Source organism: Falco biarmicus, chromosome 4 (assembly GCF_023638135.1).
Source record: "Falco biarmicus isolate bFalBia1 chromosome 4, bFalBia1.pri, whole genome shotgun sequence".
In the NCBI taxonomy this organism is placed as follows: Eukaryota; Metazoa; Chordata; class Aves; order Falconiformes; family Falconidae; genus Falco; species Falco biarmicus.
Genome location: NC_079291.1, coordinates 32,776,788 through 32,804,182, shown reverse-complemented (window position 1 = coordinate 32,804,182; position 27,395 = coordinate 32,776,788). Strand labels below are relative to the sequence as shown.

Genomic DNA, 27,395 nt, shown 5'->3' with positions numbered 1-27,395 from the left:
AAAGATGACAGTAAACTTCAATGTTTACATGTCATCACTGCTTAATTCAGCATCTTTGCACAATATGTCATGCATACATTTTTAAAGTGTCTCCTAAAACTGTAAATGTTACACTTCACTATACTTCTTACCAAAGAACAGTGAGACCATGATCCCCATTCAGACATAACACAGTCCTCAGGACACGGTAATGTGCATTTTCTAGCACCAAGTGGCATCTCTTCAGGATCACACAGATAGTCCTCTACAGTATCAGAAGGACCATCCACAGTGTTTAGCATGCACCTGGAAAAAAGAACTGCACATAAACTGCATTTGCCATGGATTTTGTACAGTAACTATATTCCACAGTATTCTGAAGCATTTTAACATTTTGTCAGCACATAATGATCACAAAGTAATAGAAATAACACAACTAAGTATTGATCTATGAATATCCAAGAAAAGCTTAAAGAGCTAAAAATAATCCTCATTTTTACAGATGACAGCTATATAAAGAAATGTGCAGATTTTAGACAGTCCCTGTCAGTGATCTGCTGAGAGTTTCTGGACGGGTGATTTACTTGACTTCAGCTTACCTCTAAGCCAGAATAATGCAAATCATCTAAAGTTTAGAGATATTTTGTGCATACTTCAAGTCATAATTTTAAACCTAGACCTATTAAAAGTTTTTAAATTTTATGTTCTTAGTATTAATCCCTAATTTACATGGATGGTTTTTAATTACCGTTATATTAAATTAGCGGATGAAGCTCCAGTTAAGAAATGAACACTCTTAGTTTTGTAGAGTTGAAGATGACAGTCTTCATTCCACAGTATTTCCAATGCAGAATATCAACTAGTACATGACTAGGTTCACTCAAATTAAGAGGCTTGCATGTGTTTTCCAGAATTGCAAGACAAAAGCTTATATGAATAAGAAGCCTTTCACACACAGAGAAGTATTTGGAATTTCTTCTATTTGACCAGATTAATTTTATTTACAAATTATCTTACATTATTAGACTAAACTAATTTTTGAAACACTCTCTGTTCTAAGGTAAATACAAGAAGTACAGCATGAGTATATATTAGCTTTGTGGAGTTAGTACTTTAATGGAATTATGTGATAATAAATGAAAAGTTAGATGTTTTTAGTCCCAAAGGGCTGAAAAAACTTCTTTTTTTTTTTTTTATCTTTGACAGTAGTGTTAAAGTCTATTTTTCAACATAAACACTGATTAATTTAGATTTTTCATATTGGAGGTTTTTTAAGAGTATTCTTATAGGAATTTGTTTAGATGCTACTGTGTGAGAACAGTTATGCATAGGCTTTTTAACTTCGGGTAAGCAAACATTAAGACTCCAACCTTGTTGAAGTAAATGGTTACACTGAGAAAACAGTGCTATTGTGAACAAAATCATTTACTCGTGCCAGTTTCTAAGCACTCATGTCAGGCAAAAGAGAACATTTGGTAGTTCACTGTATACAGCTCTCATTTTGGACCTTCAAATTGAATTCACGTTAGGTTTTATTCTGACTTATAATCTCAAATTGTGTGTTACTTTGTGGTTAGCCATTAAAAGAAAAAAAACCACAACAAACAAACCCCAACAAACACACACTCCATATACTGCTTTGCTTGTTGTTGTACCACACCATGTGAGAATAATTTCAATTAACCTTTGATTAGAGCTCTAGGATGATGAGCAAACATACAAGATGCTTAGATCAGGTTCAATAAACAACAGAATATTTCTGGATTTTTCTGTTTCACTTCGTTCACTTTTGCCACCTTTTCCTGTAATAACTGTAGCTATTATCCCGAAGTGCATATGTACTTACAAGAGCTTTTAAACAAAAGTTTCATACAGAAGGAGGACCACTTCACCCTTCTGAAAAGCACTAACATCATATGTTACAGTGTTTGTAGTAATACAATATACATCAGTTTATAAACACCAAGGTCTACGTCCGTAACTAGTAGACAGAGCCATACTGCACTCACTGAAGATATTTGGATTTAGATCAGCCAGTGTTCTGGTCCAGTATACTACAGCTGGATTTAACACTATATATTACACAGAATTACATCAAATTAAATACAGCTATGACTGAAAGTGAACATTCTCTAAAGTAAATGAGAAGCAATACTGTTTTACCTGACTTTCCTTGTTTGAACACCTTCTCCACAGTTCTCTTTTAAGTCCACATTCGTCACTTTGCAGACACTCCAGGGCTCAGTGACCCATATGTACTGGCTGCAGTCACTGTGGCAGGGGACTACCTCATATACCTGGAATCAGCATTGAGTGTCAGTGTTGTTGCACGCAAGTAAGGTAAACATGCAAAGTGATCATGCAAAAAAAGGTTCATGCTCTTTTTGGTAAGAATAACAAATGTAAACTTGCTGGTTTAGAGGCTATAGTAACTGATAGGAAACCACAGAAGTAACAAAAAGTCAGAAGCTAAGATATCTGATGACAGATTCCCTGGTTTTCTCTGCCACTAAGCCCACAATATGCCATTTTCACCAATAACATCAACGTAACTAACATTAAAATCTGTAACTAGGCTAGCTCATGAGTACACCTTTTAGAAAAACACTGCTAAAACTTTGCTAAAACTTTAGTTCTATCTTTCATGTCTCTCCTCAACTATTTCATCCCACTGTTATTAGGTGTGGGGATTCTAAAAAGAGGCGAGCTCAAGGTAAATTACACCTATATATACCGGTTCACTTTACTTTTCATTGCAGATGCTTTAAATCATTCTAATATATTTGTGTACCAGCATTAGTATTATGTTTAGATTTGAATGCAAGTTTGAAATACTATCTCGTACAGTAACATATACATATACAGTGTTCCATGTATTTTCTCAAACATACACTACAAAAAACCAAGACAACATAAACATTGGAGCACAATCAGGAATCACATATTAGGGTTATCTATTTTAGAAACTCTTACCTGAGCCTGAAGAAAGTATTTTCAGGAACCCAAAAGAAAAACCAAAGATAAAAAGAAAGAAATATTAGAGTGAAGCACAGGTATTTAAATGACATTTATTTAGCTTTTATTACAAAAGTCATATTCTATGACTTCAGCCAAGCAAAAGGTATCCAATTTCTTTTTCAGATCTCCCTTGCTGTCATGAGGCATTTTTGCAAAAAGTTTGCCCATGGAAGAAAATAAGTGGTGAGAAGAGACTGTAAATTAGCTAATCTCTCTCTCAGTCTTAACACAAAATAAAACTGTTTTCCCCCTTTGCCTATAATGAGCACTAACTCTTCAGACAGTAGAGAATCCAGTTTCCCTAAGACAAGAGAAAATCCTCAATGGTTTTGGAGGATACTGGACTTCTCTACTAATTGGAATTGTTCTGACAGCATTAAGTGCAATAGGTCCAGGGGAATAAAAGGAACTAGCAGTTCTCATCCTTCCAAAGTTCCTAAATCCTTCATTGAGTATATTAGTTATGCACAGATTACTTAAAGCCCCTTGCCTCAAAATTATCTTATACTAGCTAACTTCACATATCATTCTGGTTATCAAGTCAGCACAACAAATGCTTCTAGACAAGCTAAAACACTGTCTTAAACAAGTCCTTGATTTCCTTTCAGTAACACTGCTTGAGTAGAAAAAGAGGGCTGATGGTTTGATAGTTTATCAGTTAACCTCAAGAAAATACCACCAGTCACCAAAAAAATGATGCCTCGAACAATGAATGAGTAGAGTGTCTGATAGTATCACTGTGCAGCTGATCAGCCCATGCACAAGACGACCATTATTATCAGCATATTTGGCCTTTCATTGAACTGCATAAACATTAACTGGCATAAAGATGGGTCATGGAAATGAACGTTAAGGAAGGTACTGGACTCACTGCACAATTTGCAGTCATACAGGCAGTGGCAATGTATTCCTGTCCAGGATTTCCAAAATGACAATAGGGAAGCCTTAGTTTAGGGAAAGAGCTCTGTATGTCTCACCTGGTTTGGCATAGAAGAAATACACGAACCCTGCATACTCAACAGCCTTTCAAGTAACATAAAAAATGGATATCTTACCAGAAAGCCAAAGGAAACCCTGTATTGCACTGCACGCATTCAGTGGTGTTCTCCTGACCTTACTGGTGTTTTTGTAAGTACGACTGCAAGCCATGGCACTTGGGTGGTGTAAGGATTGCATACCTGCCTGCTGGATAAGGGGGTAAATAATGCTTGGGGCCAATAAAGAGAGGGATGTCCTTATTTTCTCTAACAGACTCGGATTAACCTTTTCATTTTAAATCCTCTGAAGGCCACAGGTTTTATAATAAACCTAACTCATTACTATTGTAATTATGAAAACTTTTAGCTAGCGAAGTGGATACTGAGCAAGCTTCATTCAGTTCGCGTGTAGTTTGGGAGTCACCCTGGCATGCACAGCCCAGGAGGAAAGATTCTCCATTAAACATCTAACTCTTCTCAGTCCTCCTCCAAAATAGTCATATATGTCAGCCCTGAGAGACACTGAGCAACTCATTCTTAAACCTGACAAACATCCTAAGCACTTTATTTCAATGTTTCACTAGCCTTACCATTAGAAAGTTTTCCAAGGCTTAAGCCAAATCTGCTTGCAGCAGCCTAAGACTACTGCTTTTTATCCTATCCATGATGGCCATGGAAAACGGATTATTGCCTCCTTCTTTGCAACAGCCTTTTATGTACATTCTAGCAGACTGCCAGCATCCTCACTCCCATCTTCTCTTCCATGGTCTAGACAACACATTGCAGTCTTTCCTCAGCGTCCGTAATTCCTAGACCTCAGCTTACAGCATAGCCCCTCTATACTCCTATTCCACACACTTGTGGGCACCAAAGATCAAGTCTTAACCATTATGCTTTGTATGTATGCAAATAAGCATGTCGCATCTATAAGTAATAAATACATAAATAAAACAAATTACATTTAATAATTGAAATAAATAATCTGAAGAGTCAGTAGTTTTCCAGGTGAATGAATTGTGGATCACATTTAGATTAAATAATTAACTTAAAATGAGAATGCACGTGTATTCCCCTGCATGTTTCTGAATTGATAGTGAAAATATTTTAAACAGAAAGATACAGCCTCTATATTCTTCGACATTCTTATCTTACCTGTAGAGCTCCCTTCTCCTGAAAGTACTATATTTCAATTTTATTTTTACAATAATTACATTTTGAATCATCTATTACTATTTGGCAAGTACCATGTAACATTGCAACAAATCAAATTTGAGTCAAAGTACCGGTAGAGGGCAATAGTGTTGCATACAAGTGGCTAATAGACCTAGCAAAATCACCTTTGATGCAGAAAAATACAAGCCTATTATGTACTACATGAATATTAAAGAGGAAAAAGACTTCTGCATAGACTATAATTTGCTCCTATTGAAACACATTCCTCCTAATTTATAGCATATTTACATGCTGACCCAAATCGAGCAATCCTCATTCCAGTTTGTATTTTGATAAAGTAGATCACAAACTTAGTTTATTAGCTGTAGTTTAACACTTATTATTTTCTAAATTAGAACTAATTACACTCCCTAAAGTAGAAAATTAGATCAACAAGCCATTTCACTCTATGCTAGCAAAATGTCAATAGGATAATATTAAGTACATGCATTTTTATTCAAATGTAAATTGACAGCACTTTTTTTTTTTTTTTTTCCAATCGTTGAATATTTACAGAGAAGACTGTGTGGCTGTTTAACATGCCTCTGCAGACTGTATTAAATTCCACAGTAATATGAATATAAATCAACTCTGAAGAGCAAAAGTTAATTGGCAAGAAAGTTTTTTCTTTCTAAAACTCTTCAAGCAAACTGGAGCAAACAAGCTTCAGGAGTTGGACCTGGACTAGTGCTAAACCTGGTCCCAAAGACTAAGTTCTCATTTGTGGTCAAAGCACTCCCAGTGTGCTCTTGGATCACATTTTCTGGCTTAGTTTCTCTTGATCCAGCCTGTGCAGCCAGACTGCTCCATATTGGAAAATCAAGTGCAGTTACTAGGAGATTGACTTCAGAAGTGCATTCCTGACTGGAACTGCAGTTCCAGGGCAAATGTACCTGGATGGTCAAGCTCCAGCTTGAGTAACACCTACTAAGGGACACTGGGATGATACTCCGCGTGTGTTTGAGAAGTTTTAATTTTCTTTCTGATCTAAGATGGTTGGGGAATGACATTAAGAATCTTACCAGTTGGAGCATGTGTAATGAGACATTTTACCCACTGTAAGAGATCTTCAGAAATGTGGTCTTCACAATCTGCATGTAAGAAGGTTTTTTTTTCTCAAATCTGCAGTTCTGGCAGATGAGGAAGTAATGAAGGCAGACCCTTTGCTGATTGAGGAAATCTAAGGCAACACATACTCCTTCTACCTGCATCTGCCCCATATGTTATACAGTTTTTCTACATTAACAAACAATACAGCTAAAAGGGTTATCTGAAGTATGGAAAAAGCTATATCAATAATGTAAATATAAATCAAATTACCTGATTGACATGATCTAGCTTTGGACAGGGTCTTCCACCATTGTAGGGCTTTTCACGGAGCCATTTAGACCGAACCTTTACCCCACTCCCACAGGATTTACTACAGCGAGACCAGTTGGACCACTCACTGAGCTTGCAGTCTGAGGGACATGGAATAATACAGGCTTCCTCAATATAACCTGTGTGAATGGAAAAGAAAGTTAAATCTGTTCAGCATGTCACTTCTCCCTGAAGCTCTCGTCTACTTCATTTAGATTGCCCAAAGTTTGACTTGACAGGACTGTGTGAATAGAGAGATTTCTTCATCATTAGGGCTAAATTAAATTCTGCAGAAAATTGACACATGTATCTGGAGACTGTGCTAGAGTAGCAACTAAGCATCCTCGCTGCTATCTGATTAGGATTCACACTCACCAGATTTCAGCATTCAAACTTTCTGACAGCTACAGTGTAATTGACACTAACCATCTCTCAGCCGCATCATTCTTACACTGTAAAAACAGTATTTATTTTTTTAAGGAAAAAAGGTTTAATTAAAAACTCCACCACCACTGTATCAAGTAATTCAATTGCAGTTATACATCAAAAATCCAACTGAATCAAAAGATGTGCACCTTACCAGCCTGCAGCGAGGGAACTTAACACCCTGTGACCTTTCTAAGGCTAGAAAGAGAGAGTGGCCTGCCACATTAATGATCTGCCGATTAACAACCATCTGCCCCCAGCAGCACACTGAATAATTGCACTGAATGGAAAAGCAGATGTTTGGTTTGGATAAGTCATTGGTGGTGAGAGGTTGGAAAGGGGTATGCCATGGTCTGCAGGGAGTAACATGAGGCCTCAATTCACTGAATAAGTGAAAATGCTTTTCTTTCAAAAGTAACATATGCCATAGCTCCACAATATGTGTCATTCATGCCAATATTTACAGCAGAAGCTATAAAACCTAAAACAAAAAGCTGGACATTACTGCATTTTACAACTATACCCTAAACCTATATGAAATCTCCTCCCCTTTCCTGCATCAGATCCGTAACGTATTTGCTGTTGGCAAATGTTAAAGTAACCTCTTGCATTTAAAATGAGTTAAAATATCTGATGGACACAGTTCCAAAATTAACACATACTTTGATAAGATCATTTTCACATGATTGGCACAGTTTGCTAGGCACAGTATGAAGTGTTTCTCACATATCTTGATTTTATTATTATTTTTTTTTTTAGTTTGAAAGCAATCACTGTCATTTTAATCAAAGCTGATGTTAGCAGCTTTATGTTTTTAACCTATACTTCTAAGTAAAGCTAGTTTATTCTGTCTCGTAAAAGCAACAAATACCAAACAATCACAAGTCATGGAAGGAATCAAAACACTGAAAATATTTCAATGCTATATACCTATTTCTAGTTGCTTCCATTAATTTGTTTTAGATATAAAGAACAGAAGGAGGGTGGTTTTTTAAGCATTCAAATCGGTTGATGATTTTATCCTATATAGCTTTTCTCTGCTTGGAAGTGTTAAATAAATATCCACAGCACAACCTGAATTTGAGCACTGTGAAACTACCGTTCACCAAATGTATCTTCCTTAAAATGACTAGAACATTAATAGCTTGAATTACAAGCATGTTTATTAAATATCTCTCACCATTTGATTGACCAGCTCTCTGATATTATATGAAAGGTACACTGTGTTAGACAAAATATATTTTTGAAGATCATATCACTGCATATCAAAGGTGGTGACATAGATTGCCCTGCAGTACTAAATGCAAACCCGATTACATTCCATGTTACCTGACATCTCTGAGTGAGTCTTAGAAATTAGACGTACCCTGTCTCAGAGCTCCATCCTACAGTGAACTTTGATTACATAAATATCAAATTCTGTATCTTCACCAGAAATGAGCTTTTAACAAACCCTCTTAGGTGCTGCACAAAACCATATACTTACGCAATCAAGAAACTATGCAATGAAAATGGACAATAACAAGAAATTTAAAAGAAACAATTCTGTCCAAGCAACAAAGTAAGTGTTTAGTGATATTTATTGTCTGCTAGAACTAAACGAAGATTTTACTGCTCCATGAATTTTCATGAGATACTGAAATGCTGCTTTTACTTTCAATATAACTTCTAAGTAAATTTTTCTGGAGAAACCTTTCAACTATAACACATTTATGCCATTTAGTGTTAAATTGCTGTCTTTGTCGTTAATGTCTGGAAGAAACAAATTCAAGTTGCTTTAAATGCGTTGTACATCCTTAAGTAGGTAACTTTAACTGGTACAGGCTGCTTCAGAAAACTTCATTTTAAGGACTTCCATAGACCTCTGAGCTATTTTAAATTTGTCTTAATTAATCTCAAAGGGATCTTCCCAATCTGCCCCAGTCATAGAAAAAGATCTTCTCCAGGATATCGTGATATTTTGGGAGCTGGATAACTATAGCATGGGAAGACTTCAGAGCCTACCAAAGGGAGCCTGAGTGGAACATACTAAGCTGATTGACAAATTAGAAACTATTTTATTTCTCTTCAGCTTATCCAAATGAGGACAATAAAGTTGTTTGGTTTGGTTTTTTTTTTTACGTCATGAGAATGCTAGCCAAAAAGTTTAACAAGATTTTTAGAATCTTGTACACAGACATGGTATCAAATACATTATACTATACGCAAGTCCCAGGTAACATTATAATTGTACTGAGCTACAGTTCAAGTGACTCTGTAAAATATCAAATGAAACCATACCACTACAGCAACCTCTTTTCACACTGCTTATGAAGGATCTACATTGAAGTCAACCACTAAAACTGCTTTAGCACAGAATATAATTAATTCAGAACAGCATCATATTAAAGGCATAGCATCTTAGTGAGAGTTGCAACATGGAAAACTACAAGCCTGCATATATGTTAGAGTGTTTTGGAGAAGATGCTGTGGGCCTGCTGATATTTCCCACTCACTTTATAATGAAAAAAATACTGAATCATATAGCTATTTCCTATGCCACGTCGAGGATATCTAGCCTATGATGCTCTCCTATCCCTCCTTCCTGTTTCCATAGAAAAGAACCAAATTCCACATACGAAAATCAACCAACTGAACAAGAAGAATGGAAAAAACATGTGAAAAAGAGAGCAAGAATGGAATCAATCACTGAAGACATAAAAAAGCTCTACAAGGTAGGAAGGCTTGGAGCTACTGGAAATGTGGAACATTTTTGGAGAGCAGAGAGAAAAAACATTCAGTATTATGCAAGATGCAAGACAAGCACAAAAAACTCCTAACCATTGGTATCCTAAGAACACTGGATAAAAAAATAGGTCAAGGGCATGAGCAGAATAAAGAGATCCAGAAAGGTGTTTCACAGCTTCCAAGCCTTCTCCAAACAGAAGGAAAAGAAAATAAATAAGTGAAGTTACTTTCCATGGCAAAGTCAGAGGTCAAAACGTGACAAAAGAGAGAGTGAGGAGGAAGAGAGGAAAGGGTAAGAAAAGACAGGGACAGGGAATAGGAAAATAAATGGCTCATAACACAGAATCAAGAGAATTGTAAAGACATACTGCGTAGGCATAGAAAAAGAAAGAGAAGAAAAGAAATAACCATCATGCCAAAAGTAATAACTTGGTGAAAAAGAAACAGAATGCAACACGCTCAAGAGCCTACTCTAGTATCTCCTGATCAGACAGTGAAACGTAATGGAAGAATGTTTCTACAAATAAAAAATAGGGGACAGATTTGCATTCTATAAGTAATTAATGTGCAGAATGAAAATGACCCTGTTATATCTGACATCAAAAAGTTTTTGGCATATTAATACCCTGGCATCTTCTTACCCTCTCAAGTGCCTCACTATTTCAATCTACAGACTTTAGTATTTAGCTGTGCCACTGGACTCCCCTAGAACCCAGATAGAAACAGACTTCAGATTACTTGCAGATATTTCTCTAGACAAGAAAGAAGACTGAATTAAAAAAAAAAAAAAAAAAGGAAAATTACTTGTTGTGAATGACTTGTTCCACTCCATTTACTACTCATCTAATGGTACTTTTCAGAAAAAACTCTGAAGCATGTCATCACCTCATATGCATTTCTGTGTGTATGATGGCAACATATCTTTTAGGCTGATTAAGGATGCTAATCTCCAAAAGTTCATAGCAATTGCCCTCAAATTCAAGAAAGCAGATATTCAGACACTTTGAAAATATTATACTCTTTTTTTGTTTGTTTGTTTTGTTTTGTTTTTTGTTGGTTGTTTATTTCTTAGAGAGCATATTGTGATATAGAAAAAATACATAGAAAACATAAACACAGAAACCAGAAATATTACATGCAAATGGGACTGGTGATGCGGATACATAGTTTCTGACATGAAAAGGACATGAACGAGCCATTTTCCAATTTTCAGTCTTGTTTCCACTCTGATCTAATGATTCTTGAAAGGGTGCCCCTTTGTTAGACTGTAAAATGTTATTAAAGAAACAGTCCTCTAACAATTATATCACACAGGTTGTGTAATTATAATTGCAGCAAATGTCATGGTAGAGCCTTCAGGTTTAAAGAACAACCAAGAAATTACCAATGTTGAAATAGAAAAGATGCAGAGAGAAGGAAAGAATGAGAGCAGTGAAGCAGCTTTGAAGAGCTGAGGAAAACAGTGTGAAGGTAAGGGAGCAAGAGTGAAATAGAAGACCACGACTATAAAGGCTGAAGATACGTTCTCTGGACATCAGCAGTTCATGTTGTGCCTGCTATTTCTTCTCCTGACTAAAGTCTTTCACTGCCTGCTTCCTGAAGTTCTTTCTTCTCCCCCATAACATCTGAGCGATGCTGGAGAGAGGAGACCTTGGGATACTGTGGTACAGAGCCTTAGCACTGCATGGTCCAGAAAGGTATTGGAAAAAGATGCCCATCTCTTAAGGCCTATTCCCTTTCCCAGTGCAATTACTTCAGCTCCTATCAGCTGAACTTCACAAAGTTGTGAAATGGGCAGTTGTCCACTATGAGCAAGAACAGGGCTATTCTACCATTAAAGGTTACTGAACGACAATTTAACAAATGGCTTTGAACCACTAGGGGTATGAACTGAAGTCATTATTAAAAGGGAGAGGTTTACTGTCCCATTGCTAATTGGCTATAAAATCTGGACTGCTAGAACAAAGTCATTAACAGATGTGGCAGATAATTTATAATGGGGGACTTTAATGGACTTCACATTTTGTCTGATGACAAAGCAGGCTAAGTAGGTGGGTGTAAGATTTTTTTCCCCCAAAACTGCACCTGCAATGTGTAAGAACAGACTGACTACTCGAGTTGAAGTGTCCACACATAAAGAACATCTTAGAAAGTGTTTACATCAACTCTTTTGTCCTTAGGACTGACAGAGTGATGCACCTGCTTTCATGACTAAAACGTCATACTGTGTTTCCAAGAAAAAAACTGCAATGTCAGAATGGTTTATGTTCTTTAACACAAGGTTGGGTTTTTTTCCAAGGAAATATAAATTTCTGGGATCTCAACTTCCAGGACAAAGAAATAAACATTTATTTGCATTTCACTTCCAACAGAATATTAGTTAGCTATTCATATTTCTGCCTAGCCTTGGAAAGATAGATTGAACTCCATAAGATTTTTTTATTATTATTTTTTCAGGATTTCCCTTTAAAGCCTCAAAACCTGAGAGCAATTTTTAATACTTGACAGCAGTTCTGTCTCTGGTGAACTAAATACAGGTGTTTGGGTTGATGGATGACTGGTTCGTGACTGATGTCCTGTTGACAGGGCAGCTACAGTCGCACCATAATGCAGAGGCCTAAGCCAGTATTTCTGGTGTAGGGTAATATATAGCATATTCCTAAAGAATACACCACAGGACAAATATGATATCTTGTATACATTACAAAAGAAACTTAGGAAAGATACAAGCTATGTAACAGCAAAGTATCCTCATAACTATTTGAGAACCTAAGTTTACCACCATAGTAGATTAGAATCTCCTATGGAAAAGATATTTCAGAATAAACACTTGACAGGAAATCTCAATTAAAATTTAACACTGCCATTTTTTGTTGGTACATTTGTATTGCTTCAGGTTAGAATACTGAAAGTGAAAAAAAAATATTAAAAAATCCTAATACAAGTGGATACAGCAAGTTCTAACTGACATCTTGCACCCTATAGACTCTGTTATAACCTATGAGATTTTACTATCACATGTAAGTGATGAAGTACAAAAATTCCTCGATTCACATTGATACTCCTAGCAGCTGTTGCAAAAGTATTCACTGATACACAGATATTCTTCTCTAATCCCCTGCATAAGCCTCATAGCCATGGAGGGCTTTGTAGAGTCAGCACAAATCAATGCATCTCATTTAATTAATGCTAAAGTGGGAAATAATCTCACACTAATAAGGCAGCAGACAAACTACCCTGGACTGGTTGACTGTGCCTAAGGTCTTATTAGCAAACTGACATGAATTAAGAAGGGTAATATGACCTATATAAAAATGCTGCATCTGTCTGCCATGTTACTATGTTTGCCTTCACTACGCGCACACAAACACTACCACCGCTCAGCTTATGTGGGTCATGATTCATAACTGACATATGATGGAGTAAAACTAAATATTGAAGAGTAAACAGTGTAGTTCATAAGCATGACAGTGGCTTGCTTTTGGGGTTTTTTTGTCATGAAAATTCTATGTACAGTTTAAAGGGACCATGAAGAGACTCAATTTTTTTCACAAATGTACCGAAATAGATTGTTGGCAGACACATGTCATTATCCACAGAGCTCTAGTACACTAGTGATGACAGGGATAAAGCTATGAAAAACAACTGCTGCTTTTCTAATGGGAAAAAACCTCTCACATTTGACAATCAAGCAAAATACACATTTCTGAACTACTCCAGTAAAATTACCCATGTAGTACTGAAACAAGGCAGGAAACCAGAGAAAGGGCAATTTCTGTGTCTGCTATTAAGAAAAGCAGGTAAACAACAACTCAGTTACCACTTTTAGCTGACATTACCACATCTGCTGACAGCTGTTAGCTCCTGCCTACACTCTGCAGAACTGGTATGGATGAAAAAAACACCAGTGGCAGAATATTTCAAATGGCTGCTGAACAGTGCTCTTTCATCAATGAATGTAGCTCAAATTTGAAACAAAATATTTTGAAAAGTAAAAATATTAGGCAGATACAATACTGAAAAAAACCCCACAGAAAAAAAGAATACAAGAAAAAAACCCTCCTTGTCCCTCTGCAGCTGAAACTTAGGTCTCTTTTCAGCTGTTAGCTTGAGGTTTCTTCTGAAGAACCTGTTAATCTACAGAAAGCTAAGGACCCTCCTCAGAAGGACTCTGCCCTCTCCTATTCCAGTGTTCTCACCAAGCAGTAACAACAGATTTATTTAATCATAATTTGCTTCTCCTTTTTTGTTATGGTCACTCCTGTCTTTTTGAGAAACTTGTTTGTACTTGGACTTCATAACTGCACCCCAAATGTCAAAGATTATTGCAAGAATCTCTTATGGGTCTACATATTAGGGCTTTTCTTGTGTCATACCCTTCCTTTAGCACGGTGTCTGTGAAACTGTTAGTTAACTGCTCAAATCTTTTGAAAATGACACGTGTCAAGCAGTAAAAAGAGCTCTGAAGTATTTATTCTTCTGCTCCTGTTTACTTTTTCTTTTCTGAGTACGTCAACTGAACTGTGATTATAAGCAGACAACATTTCACAAAACAAACAGCTTATGAATTTTTTGGCACTGCAGAGCAGGTCTGTCTTTTGATTCCTCCCCTTCAAAACAGCATGACTTGCCACACTGACCTGTTCATGGTTTCATAAATTTGCATAAAACTTATGACAGTCTGGCAATCTGAGTTTCTTGTGCTATTTTAGTATATCATACAACATACCCCATGATACATTAATAACATCAGCGTGGGTGTAGTTTGTCGCTCTTATCAGATTTATAGGATGTTGTCACAGGTGAAGTACAATTGTCTCCATTTCCCACCTCATGATTTCAATCATGTCAAGAGATAACAAAAAAGTAAAAGTTGTACACCCTACAGGAAACATCTTCCCTTAAATAATGGTCTTGATTTCTTTCCTAATCCAATCTAATTCATCAAATCATATCCCATAAAAACTGTGATTAAATACTATACTACCTGGAAAAGAAATAACAGACTTACAGGAACTAACAGTAAAACAGATTTCTGAATAAAGCAGATAACACAGCAGAAAAAAACTGACTTTCCTGGTCTGGATCAGTTACAAAATTAGTGAAAAATTCAGTGTTATAATTTCTGTAGGGAAATAAGGAACTCTGTTAGAGTTCATAAAAATAACCCAAGCAGGCTTAAATTATGAGTCCTGTCAAGTTTAGCTTGAAAAGCTAAAAGCAGATTGATGGGAAGCTACAATGCACTTTTATTTGCTAGCAGGTAGGGCAACTATTGTGATACCATAGAAGTCCCTTGTTGATTTGGCATAATATAGCTTTTATGCCTGTTCTTAAAGAAAAAAACCAACAAATAACACACTGAAATCTAGAGATGATGCCAAACTGAAGAACTGTCATACACCGAGGGCATGAAAATAACAAGAAAAACATCATAAATACTGGCAAGATAAAAATAAGATTTAAGTGGCAAAACAGCAGTTTATACATGTTGAGAAAAATAAAACAAATCATCAGACCGTAATCCATGAACACAAAGCAGATATTCAGAGAAGGAAGCAAACATATACTGAAATTAGATTGAAACATCTACATCATTTGTTCTAGCCCCCTTGTATTTGCAAAAGTATGCTAAACCTGGAAAAATGATGAAGGCAGACAATAAATTAGGTAAGCCTTAGAAATAAGCTGCACTATATGTATTTATAACACCCATCAGTAATAGGGTTTTGTTCTAGAAGAGCAGAGCTACTGGAAAGGAAACCATAATTTTACTGACATATTCCTCAGCAACACTTCAATTCCTTACCATGAGTGAGGTTACATGCCTTGTTCCCTGTACGCCTGAAGTTCCTGTCAAGCAATTTTAGAAAGTGCAATGAATGCAGGACTAGTTCAAGAGCAACTCCAGGCTTGATCTGCCCATGCCCTACACCATGACCCAAGGTAAAGGTATTGTCTCCCTCAAATGTAACAGATGAGAAAATACACAAGATGCCTTGTGCTTCACTATCAAACCCAGGTAACCAAATGCATGGGGAACGGAAGAAAAAAACCAAAGAACGAGACACCTTAATAAACTGATTTAGAGAAAGAATTCAAAACAAAACAACGCCGAAAATCAAAGGGTTCAGGCTTCCCAACCTACAATAAATATAGTAATGACTCACAAACATTTCCAGTTTGCAAAAAGAGCTAAAAGAGATTTCAAATCTCCTGCGAGAAGAATGGGATGGAAATGTAGAAAGGAAAAACAAATTAAAGCAATGCTATATTGTGTTTTGGGAAGGGTGCTTCTGGAGTCTGCTATTGCTAATATCATGCAAAGGGTAGTCCTGGCTATATTAGGTATAATAACAACATACGGTTTGTAGCTTTTCCATTTGATTATTATTCATTGTGGTCACTGTGGGTATAGGTGACATTCACTGATAAAATCCATTGGAATAGAAATTACTACCAGGAAGAGTTATAACAGGGTAAACAATTGAGAACATCATTTTTTTACCATTTATTTATTCCTTTTTTATATCTCTCTGATTTTTTCAATGGAATTGTACCCCAATATGCACTGCCAGGGCTTGAAAGCAGCTACATCCATGCTCGTGCTACACAAAGAAAGAATTTCCACTTCTTTTTGCAAGCTACTTCCAGCAGCACATTACCTACCACATACAAGACCTACAATAAGCTCTTGGACAGACGGTTCTTCCCTCATGTGTCTTCCCTCGGCTGTTAACACAAAAACTGACAGTCCCCATTCTTGAAGTCAACAAAAACTGACTAGCCAGTAGACCAGTCCCTCTAGTTTCCCTTGGACTTCTTATATAATTTTCCACTCTTCAAAGGTCACACTTGACTTAATGCTGAAAGAATACCAATTTCTAACATAGTGTCACATATAGTTAAAGTTTAAAAATAATCAACAAAGAAATAGGAAAACAGTTTCAGTATTGTGTTTTATAAGTGTCTTCTGAACAATTCATATTGTTCCATGACTCTTTTTTTTCAGCATTCCCTACCAGCTTTGTGACTCTCTCAGGACAACTACCCAGCCCAGGCAGACCTGTGCTCACACAAGTGCCAGTTAGAGATAGATGCATCTTTTGGTACTACAAAGATAGCAAGTGGTCCTGGTCAGACTAAGCAAGTACAGCATATCCTCTTTAGGCTATACAAAAGATTAAAACCAAATCTCTGAGGACCTCAACCCAGAGCAAACAGCTGAGAAGAGAATTAAAGAACATTTTCAGAGTAGACATTTCCTGTCCCATGAGAGTTTAGGATTTAGACTTTGTCATTAGGATGTATTCATACAAACTTGTCTTTCAGTCTGAGTTAACTACAGCAAAATATGATTTTGAATAAAAATAAACATGGGAGAAAATTCTTCACAAAATTATCTTCCAGCTTTGCTTTGAGGTATTAAGCCAAATGCTCACTTTTCCATTGAATCACAAAGATATGCTGCAGGTTGGCTTGATAAATTCAGTTTCCAATTTATCATAGCCCTAAACAGAAATTAATAGTGTTAATTAAAATACCCTTAAGTCATCTGATTTCTTTGATTGGCTATTTTAACTTTATCCAAGTAAATAAATGAAATTTCTGTTATCTTAATTTAAGATAAAAAATTAGAATACACATACAAATTAAACTTACATTGACCTTTTAATGGTACTGAAACTAACATCCAGCTTTTCATTTCAGTTATAATTTAGCACTGCAATAGGGAAAAGAAATGAACACAGAAATGCCGGTGATGTAAATTAGCACATTTATGGCTTACTGAGTATCAGAAAGTGCCAGTTTTGATCCTAACACTATAGATTCATCCACTTTAGGAAGGAACACTGTTTCGTCCAGGAGCAACGTGAATACAAATATAGTCTTTAAACATCCTAGATTTACACACAGCAGAATTACACAGAGAAAGTGTTGTGTACTGTTGAACTCAGGTCAATGCATGCCTGTTAAGGTGCTGAAGAGCAAACGGTAGAGATAAGGCTATTTAAGGAGATTAAAGTATTTAAAGAATCTGTGGAAATAATTTCAGCCTTTCCAAAATAGCCCTGTTTATTTTTTGAGTATGTGACCCTTCTAAATAGCTTTATTCTCAAATTTATAGGTGCAGTTATCAGGAAAAACAAGATCTTACATTTTTCTGCTAAAATACCTAGTTAGTAATTTGCTGTCATTTACTTTTAAATATTGCACCGTAGTCATCAGTAAAAATTAAATTTACTGTTTGCCGGTCAGCAGAAACATGTGCTGGGTTTGAAGGTATCTTGGGATAAAATGCAGCCTAAGCAATAAATATTAATCTGCTAATTCCACCTGTACAACACATATTATGTTAAATTAAATAAAGCAGATAAGTAAATAGATGAAAGAAAAGAGGTTTCTAAATACCGTGGCTGTTGCATCGTGATGTTTCCACAAGTCGATTGTTTTGATCATAGCATGCCATGGCCTGGTAACGATAGCCTTGTCCACATTCCTTAATGTCTCCTTGTACCTTTGTTCCCAGCAATACTTCCATCTTACCCTCCGGTAAAATACAGTCCGACCAGTTTCCCACAGGCTGAGCACTGTACTTGTCACATGGACAAAACTGATTCTCAATCAGAGGATACAACTGAGAGTTTTTGCATTTATCCCTTTTCTTACTTTTTCCTAGAAAGAAGAAATAATTCTTTTAGAAATTTTGTATCCATTTATGCCTCCCAAAAATTTCATTTAGACTTCTGTAACAAGTGCTTGCAATCAAATACATATGCCTAAAACTAGTTGCATTAATTTTTATTAATCTAGGTTAATGACTTGAATTTCTAAAGTAATGGATGCCTACAATTTGCACAAAGGCAACATCTTTTAAAATAAAGCCACATATTTATATCTACTTTGGATAAAGCGCTGGGGGAGTACAGCTTGAAAAAGTCAGCAGTTAAACAAATACACCCTTTTTTCCAATTTCATCAGGGTGCAGTCCAATAAAAAAATTGTCTCTGGATAAAACTTTCTCAAGTTGAAGAAAATGGCAGAATGAAGTAACATGCATGTTCACTACAGTAGTATCTTCTTTCAAAATGTCAAAATCCTTTAATTTCATTACCTGTTATTGTACATGTCTTAATTATTAACATTCTTCTCTACTAATTTAAAAAGGCTTTTTCTGTGAATTTGATTCTTTTCAATTCCCTTTTCATTTTCCTTCCACAGCTGGAGCACAGGCATCCACTCACCTTCCACTTCCCAGTAAACCTCTTTTACTTTTCTCTTTGGTAAAGTTTGCTCCATTTTCTTTTTCATATTAAAAAGCTCATATATATTAATGTAGAAGTCTTTGCAAAAGTAGTTTTAAAAACACTTGTTACTTAGATAATACTCTAAATTAATATCCTGTAGTATTTTCCTTGCTCTTCAAAAAAAGGTACTGGACACAACCTTAGTGCCTGTATTTACTACTGCCTTCACATAGAATATAAAAAAGGTACCTCAAGAGAAGTTGATTTTTTGATACACGAACACAACACAGCTGCATACTAAAAATACACTTCTCCACATTTTCACCATAAATAATTACAAATTTGCTCCAAGTCAGCTTTACATGTTAGCCTGCGTAACACATTGTCACAGAGAATACACCACAGCACACATTACAGTCTTAGCAAGTTTGAAGGGGTAAGTTAGGACAGGGGAGCATCTCAAAGTGTTAATACTGTGGTAAGGGAATCTGTTCTTTCTTGCTTTGTTTTTAAAATTAAAAAAAAAATAAATGTTTGGGATTTTTTTTCCCTTGTGGAAGCAAACCTGGCATAAAGTTCACTGGAATTGTAAGACAGTCACAGCGAGCCTTCTTGAAGATCATTAATTATTCATTGTCCACAGGTCTTCTGATTTACAGGGGCATGAAGCAGTGGATAGTGTTTGGATCCTATCACATTCTTGCTGAGGTTGCTAATGGGCACCCCCCTTAGCTAGCTTTCCTCCACCACCAACAATACAGTCTAATTGGCAAACAGTGCTGTGACAGAGGCCATCTCTTACCCTTGAAGTTTCAGCTATAATTCAGAAGCAGAGCATGTTTTTTTACTCTTCATTTCATGCAGAAGAAAAAGACAAACCACAACAGATTAAAAAGAAGTTGAAGAAAAAATACGTTTCAAATTAAAAGGGTGGCCATCACACAGAACGAGGAAAAGTTTGTGGCAAGGGATTGAACATCATTGGAAAAACTTTTTATTCTGTTAACTAAAACCCCAAAAGGATTCAAGGGACACAAAAAAAGAGCATCCTGAGTTGTATCAAAAAATAAGTCAGAAAATTAAGCAATGTATTTCTTCATGTGTTGATCTGAGCTGCTGGAGGAAGTCAATGGAAGAATGGAAAACACAACTTGGAGAAAAAACATTCAGCCAGGGAAAGGGCCGGCTTAATCATAAATCTGACATTCAAGACTGCAGCTAAGTTCAAAAGAGGTAAACCAAAGCTTAAAGCTGAAAATGATGAACTATAGGAAGAGGCTGAAAAGACTCAGCTGACATAGTAATTCTAAATGTACCAAAACACCACCCAAGACAGAAGTACTGGTGTAGCCAAGACCAGAAGTAGGAAGAGGAATGCAAGTGACTTACACCTGATCCTGTCAAGGAGAGATCGTCATTGACTGTTCTGTCACCAATTGGAAAAAAAATTAAAAAAAAGAAAAAAAAAAAAGAAAAGAAAATCCACTTTCACCAGTTTTTCTCTTAAAAGGTTTTCTATTGGAAGCTCAGGGAAATTGCAACATTTTTTTTTTCTCAATTACAGTTCTGTGTAAGAAAAACAAAGCTAAAGAAAACAGACCCAATTCAATCTGGTTAGATAATGCTGGCAAGATATAGCTTGTGCACAGAGTCACAGTTGCTGAGGAATCAAAACAGATTGCAGACCTGCTCCCTAAACTCTTAGCTGAGAAAACATAAATAAATCAAGAAAATGCAAATAATTAGTAGGGTCTGTGGCCACTCTGGTTTTCATTATCAGTTTTCCGAATCTAGTTTCTTGTATTAATAGAATTAAATTTGTTTAACCTTATCTGGGACTGCAAGTGATTTGAGAGTGATGTGAAGAGATTTCCTATATCAGGACTTCTCAGAGTGCCTCACACTACCGACATCATGCTGCAAACTCCAAGACCTTTGGCTTTTTACACAATTAAGCCAATCAGTATCTGTAAGTTACATGCTTTTCAACATTCATTAAATTGTCAAATATTTGCCTGAAAACTATTAGCAAAATAAGGCTTAAGGAAAAAAAATAAAGCTATTGAAAAATATCTTCATATTTTAAGCTGTAACTCCAAGAAATTGCTTGAGAGTGTAACCTCAAAGGTGTATCTTATATTTGTTAAATGCTTAGCACAAATACATAATGTCAAGGACGTAATACTGCACTAATACATAATGTCAAGGATGTAATACTGCACAAATGATAAACCATAAACCAGCAGCTTTCCTGGCCTCTTTGTGCGCAGAAGCAGGGTGCAAAATCAGGGTTTGGAATAAACACAGTATGAAAACTGTGTATTTTAAATAGCAAACGATTGTGTCCTTTTTGGTGAAACGATAACACAGGGCTCAACAAAAGTGCAGGTAAAGTTTTTTTAATCTCATTTCCTCTGATTGGATCAGATTGCTCGTTATTCACACTGCTTTACATTTATCACCTCTCTGGTGCTACAGACAATGCTGACTTGCCTGCCAGGAAAAGAAATGCTTTCAGTTCACTAGGTGCACTCCATTTAGAAGAAACCCTGGACTCCTATGTTCTCCCATCTTCTGTTTAGCCACTTGCCCATGATCAAGAGCCAGAGACACGTGGCAGGTGTCTGTTCTCCTGAGGGGTTACTTTTTTTGTTCCACCAACAGTACATAGAGCCTGACAGTGACATTGGGTCTGCTTTCTGCCACAATGACAAAAGTTGCTTGCTTGTCATAAGGGAACCGCAGAACAACACAGGTTTTAATCCAAACAGCAGCAATAATTAATAAAAGATGCACTATTTTTCTGGTTACTCTTACCGACAAGAGTGCGCTTTCTTGTCCTGACTCCCCCACAGTCCCCATTACAGGAAGAAAACTTTGACCAGTTTGTAAATTGACAGTCATCTTGGCAGGGAATCTGGCATATCTGTGTCAAGGATGGTAATGGTCCAGCATATTTAAGGCACTCACTGATGTCAGCCTGTCCACCGTCTTGTCTGCGACAAGTAATTGCTGAAAGCAAGAAGAGATGGAATTTAATTCAGCATTTTTTTCCATGAATGTCTCTATTCAATTTAGAAAGTCTACAATATTCTACAAAATCACACTGAAAGCCCAGAATAGCTACACAATAACCTAATATTTGCAATCAATTATGCCTTGAAAGAATACATTTGACATTTCTGACTTTTTTGAGATTCCATTTAAATTACTATTTATCAGGACTTACCAGGAAAAAAAAAAAATCTTACAGGCAACTGTAAATATTATAAAGGTTGCACCATGTTACCCACACCTGTTATACCACTTTTCAAATTATCATTTTTCCTACTGATACAGGCTATAACTCAGACATTAAAAAACTTGCAATAACATTTTAAGTAGCTGAAAAATGTATAAGCTATAAAATGTTATCAGCAATATTTATTTTAGAAAAAAAAGACAGCCATAAAATTTAGAAACATATTTGAATTCTGCATGCCAGTTAACCACTCACATCAGCATTTCTGCCTGATGTTCTTTAGCAATTACTAGTCTTGAAAAAGTGCTGAAGGGCATGTTTGCTAGGGGTGGAGTATCACTCAATAGGGGTACAACTTTTTATAACAGGATAGCCACGTCCTAAAAACTTCTTACTTATAAGAAAAAAGTTTTGTAACAAAACTTCAGGTGGCACAAAAGGAAGCAGTTGGAACATAGGGATTTGCAAAGAATAGGGCTGTTTAATTAATACAGCTTTTAACAAAGCTCCATTATTGTTTTTCACGGATATTTTTTTAACAGTGTTGCTTACTCTAACCTAAGCCTCAATAATTCTAACTCTATTTCCTTGCCCAAAACAACATAAAACTTACTACACATTAACAACATTGGAAACTTCTAGTTGCTTCTTTACACGATAGAATTATATTTATGCTACTTGGCATCTGACAGCATGCAGCAGAGGCAGTATCTCATAATGACTGTGAAAGTAATTTAGGTCACCAATTGTTGCAGTAAAATTGCATCCAAATACAATAGATCATTCTGTATACGTATGAGGGAATATCATGTTTTATATTACACTCCATAATTTAAGCATGGCACTTCGATTGTACTGACACTAATTGTTTTATTGGTATATGAATTGAAAAAAAAATGTAAATTTTACTAACCAAAGTATTATGGCATAAACAAGTTGAACTGTTGGAGAAAAATGAGGTTTGAATGCAGTTTCAAAATAAATCAGAAAACTGGCTATGAGTGACTATTTCCTCTCAGAGGAAAAAGGAAGAATATTTGAGGAAACTTTCTGGGGTTTTAGATTGCTGTAAGGTAATTGTAAAGGTTTAGTGACCTATGATTTCTGAAAAAAGCTTTTGTCTGACAGTTCTAAACTAAGTTTCTACCTCATGATGACTGTAGGAAGCTGTACCTGATGACCCACATAGTCCATTTTAAGCCTGTGTGCCTGCTAAAATATATCCAAAGGTCCCAAGTGATATTTTTTTTTTTTGCCACATATCTGCAGTAAAACTCTGTGAAAGGGAGGGAGGATTGTTTTTCCAGAGATGCTAAGCAAACAACTTCCCCGATCCTTGACTGCCCTTTGGAGCAGCGCTGCCTGCAGTTTGTAATAGGCTCAATACTGCATTAAGTTGTGCTTATTGGGGGACTGACCAGCTGTACATTGTCTAATACAATTATTCTGTCAAATCCTATTATTATTGGTGTAGTTTACATGAGGAAACCCTTTTTTTCTTCAGATATAGTTATAGTGATTCAATAAGCAAAATCAAATATCTAAAACCTGAATATCCATACAACAACTATTTTAAGGATGGGTTAACTGCACCTACTACAGGATTTCTAAATTACACAAATATTTTGGAAAACCACAAGTCAAACCAGTATCTTCCAATACAAGCCTAGGCTATGGTTTTGGATTGTTGTGAGGTACTCTTCTCTGCTAATATCACACATCGGTTTCCCCAAGGTAAAAACACAGTTCAGACTAGTTCTACCACGTGGAAATTCACAGAGGTCAAACCTAAATCCTCTGTCTTGAGTTTGACCTTGGCATGTGCATGCATCAGCAAAACTAATTGCATTATCTTCACTATATTCTCAGGGAGATATAGGCCACCATTTTTAGAAATGAAAACTATACCTAGCCAAGGGCTAAAAGGCCGTCCACTGATTAACCCATAGCTTTTAATAATCTTCTTCAAAAGTTTAATTCCCATTTTACATACTGCCTCCCTATCTAGTCCTTTGATAGGCCATAAACATTGTCCATTGAAGAATACTTTCTTTCTAGTTTCAGTTTTTCTAAAGCCAATATTCATTCCCTCATCTTTCTTGGTTATTAATCTACTCTGTCATAATTTTTTTTCAGACTCATATTAGTGCATCTAATTTACATCAAGCAGTCCCAAGTGTGAAGCTTCCCTGAGGATCAACACTTTGGTTTTTTTCAAGATTAACTGTCAGTTGTACCGTAGCAATCAAAGCAGGAAAACTCTTCATTCTTGAGACCTAAATATTTCACCTTAATAACACCACAAATTAAAGGACAGCTTGGCATACTAAATAAATTCCTGAATCTTAATTTTCACAGTGCCTCTCCATAACTATACGTGTTACTACTAGTTAATAAGACTTGGATGTTTCGCTATATATTCCTTTTTCCTATTGTTATTCTACAGATTCAAGTATTAATTTGAAAGGTTTATACACTTTCTGACTGTTGAAGAGCAGATCTGGTTTTTTCCATTACTTAAAGCAGGGATTTTGACAACTGTATACATTCCATTAATGCATTATTTTGGCCAGGTAAATGTCTTACTTGACATCTGAAATGCTCTTGCTGTTAGCGGCATTAATTCTTCCACTCTCAACCTAATTTGGGCAAACTCATCCCCCACCTCTCTGATCAAACCCATGGTCCTTTAATTATAATCTGTAAAAGTTGCGGAGATTGATGGTTCTCTCTACAGAGAAGTGTCTTCAACTACTATAAAACCAGTAGCAATAAATGGCAGTCTAAATTTTCTAGACAAGTGACTTTGATGTAATTAAAACTTTATCTGATAGCATTATTTCCACCAAGCCACAGAGGACTACAGGCTAACGTATTTGTTGTTGGCATAGTGAAACACTAAGACTGCATTTGAACAAGTCCTGTTATGCATGGGTTTATATAAAAACCTTGCCAGTGTTACTACCATTAGTATACTTCACAAGATTTCACTGAGGTGTAAGATTCCGTGACCTTTACACTTAAAAATTAAAGTATTTTATAAATGAATGTGCTCTACTTCCTTTGTTTTACAACACACTTGGGATATCATTTTTTCAACTGTTAAGTACTTTTAACAACAAAAATATTCTGTTTCATTTCTAGAACGGCATAAATTATTTCAGCAAACTAATGTTTCTTACACCTACTATCAGTGCTGCATGGGCTATGATTTCATCTATGTTTATTCCTTTTTCTGTGGGACATGGCAGACTAGACACTGCATGATGAAGTGTTTCTATTATGAAGTATCTTAAAGCAGAAGCATGTGCCAAGAATATTGCGAAAATACAAGCCTGAGCATTCTTTACGCACCAAAGAGAATAACAATGTGTTTCTGCTGAATATAGTTGTCTGGAGATTCTGGCTCTTGTTTTGTCAATAAAAAAAATAATTTCTCATGTAAATACTGCTCTTGCGCACTGTTGCCCAGATTCTTACTTCATTACAAAACCTGAAGCTGCCTGTTGTCCTTTGCAATGACTAAAATATGAACCAGGCAACAGGGCACTCTCATCTGTTAAGTCTCAATGATGTTAAGATAGTTTATAGCTCCATGAAGGAGCTATATGATTTTGTCTCCTTTCTTGTGCTTTCAATAAGGGCACAAAACTCCATGAGAGCAAATCCCCCACACCCCCATAAGTGATGCCCAGGGAGAGGCTGCTGTCCCTGCTTAGCTACAGCAGAAGCAAAGGGCTTGATACTGCTGGCTCTGCCTCCAAGCCTCCCTGCAGCTCAAACAAGCCTGCAAAGCCTCTGCATGGGCTCACAGCCACCCTGGCAAGCTTCCTTCAATTCCCTTTGGACATCGCTCCATCTTTCAAATAACTCTATATACACCCTGTGAATGAAGAACAGCGAGAGCTCAGGATCAGCGCTTTAATAAGGGACAAATCCCAGTGACAGCAAGTACAGCTATTCGGATATTTTGTGTGATAGCCAGGTTACTTCAAATTTATAAATTTCCTCTTGCTATTACAGAAAATGCTGACAGATTTCACAATTTTCATCCCGTTGCTCCTACAAAACCCTGAGGAAGGTTTATGGTGGCAAGGACTGTAGGCTGTGCATCCTTTTGCAAATCTCTTTTTGGTCACTGGGATAGCCCTTACTATGTGCATCCATGCATTTACATCATGATGTGATTAGGCTATTGCAGTCTGGGCACTTGGGCTTCTCATCTGCTACATGTCCTCTTCACTTGTGCTGGGATGCAGCCCAACAAGATCTCCTTAAACCTGCAGCAGCTACTGGCAGGACAAGCTTTTTTAGTAAGTTTCCTAGGCTTTCCTGATACAATTTGAAAGGGATTTGAACTGTATTTCTAAATTTCTTCAGATGTCAGTGGAGCTGAGGTTTACCAACACAGGTTTGAAGATAGGAGCATAATATAATAGATATCTGCCTAAGTTGTTCAAAATTTCAAACTTCATACATTAAACTATCTCACTAAGCAGATCACTACTTAGAGGTTATGTACGTGCTAATAAATGTCAGCCTTAAAAATACAAAGTAGTATCTCTTACAACACCCTAACTGGAGCAGGTTCCTCTCACAGTGAGTTTTATAGCCTACATCCCCATCAAATACTAGTAGCCTGACTTTATTAAACATTTATGCTTTTGTTCTAGTTTTTGTATTTATTTATTTATTTATTTTGTATTTCCCAACACCCTGTGGCTCTCCTTCCTAGTTTTCAAGTGACTCACCAAGACATCTGGTCAATTTACTCCTGTTAACTTAGAAACAACTTGTGAAAAGAAACAACATAAATGCATTCCTGTTCTTGTTGGATAGCGTCAAAAGGAAGTTTCAAACTATTTGCTGATGCACCCATAATATCCTCTCTTAAGGGTTTTAAACAAAAGACAGAAGTCTTAAGTTACTGCAGTTCTGTAATACCTTCCTGCCCTGCGTATCCACTGTTAAAAGGGATTTTACCAGTGATACGACTGCGTTTTCATTCATCATAGAAATTCAACACAATTGTCATGACTATCTGCCTTGTTCAAATAAGATTCATGACAACAATTATGAATTTGCTTTAGTATTAACTGCTTTAGTAGTAAATGCTTACCTATGCTTAGGTTTAGATGTAAATTACCTGTCCATAATTAGCTTGAATGACTAACAAACATTTTTATTTAAAAAAAAATCTAAAGGAAA

At 36.3% G+C, this 27,395-nt stretch overlaps 1 protein-coding gene across 1 annotated transcript in view; it reads right to left on the bottom strand.

Annotated features, from left to right (window-relative positions):
* THSD7A (thrombospondin type 1 domain containing 7A) overlaps positions 1-27,395 on the bottom strand; it is a 206,866-nt gene that overhangs the window by 26,323 nt on the left and 153,148 nt on the right. The window contains exons 13-18 of the mRNA XM_056335125.1: positions 21,764-21,958; positions 18,111-18,374; positions 6,507-6,685; positions 2,953-2,958; positions 2,143-2,276; positions 132-285 (exon numbers count right to left, since the gene is read on the bottom strand). Of these exons, the coding sequence (XP_056191100.1) occupies positions 132-285; positions 2,143-2,276; positions 2,953-2,958; positions 6,507-6,685; positions 18,111-18,374; positions 21,764-21,958 (932 nt within the window). The remainder of the gene's footprint in view (positions 1-131; positions 286-2,142; positions 2,277-2,952; positions 2,959-6,506; positions 6,686-18,110; positions 18,375-21,763; positions 21,959-27,395) is intronic.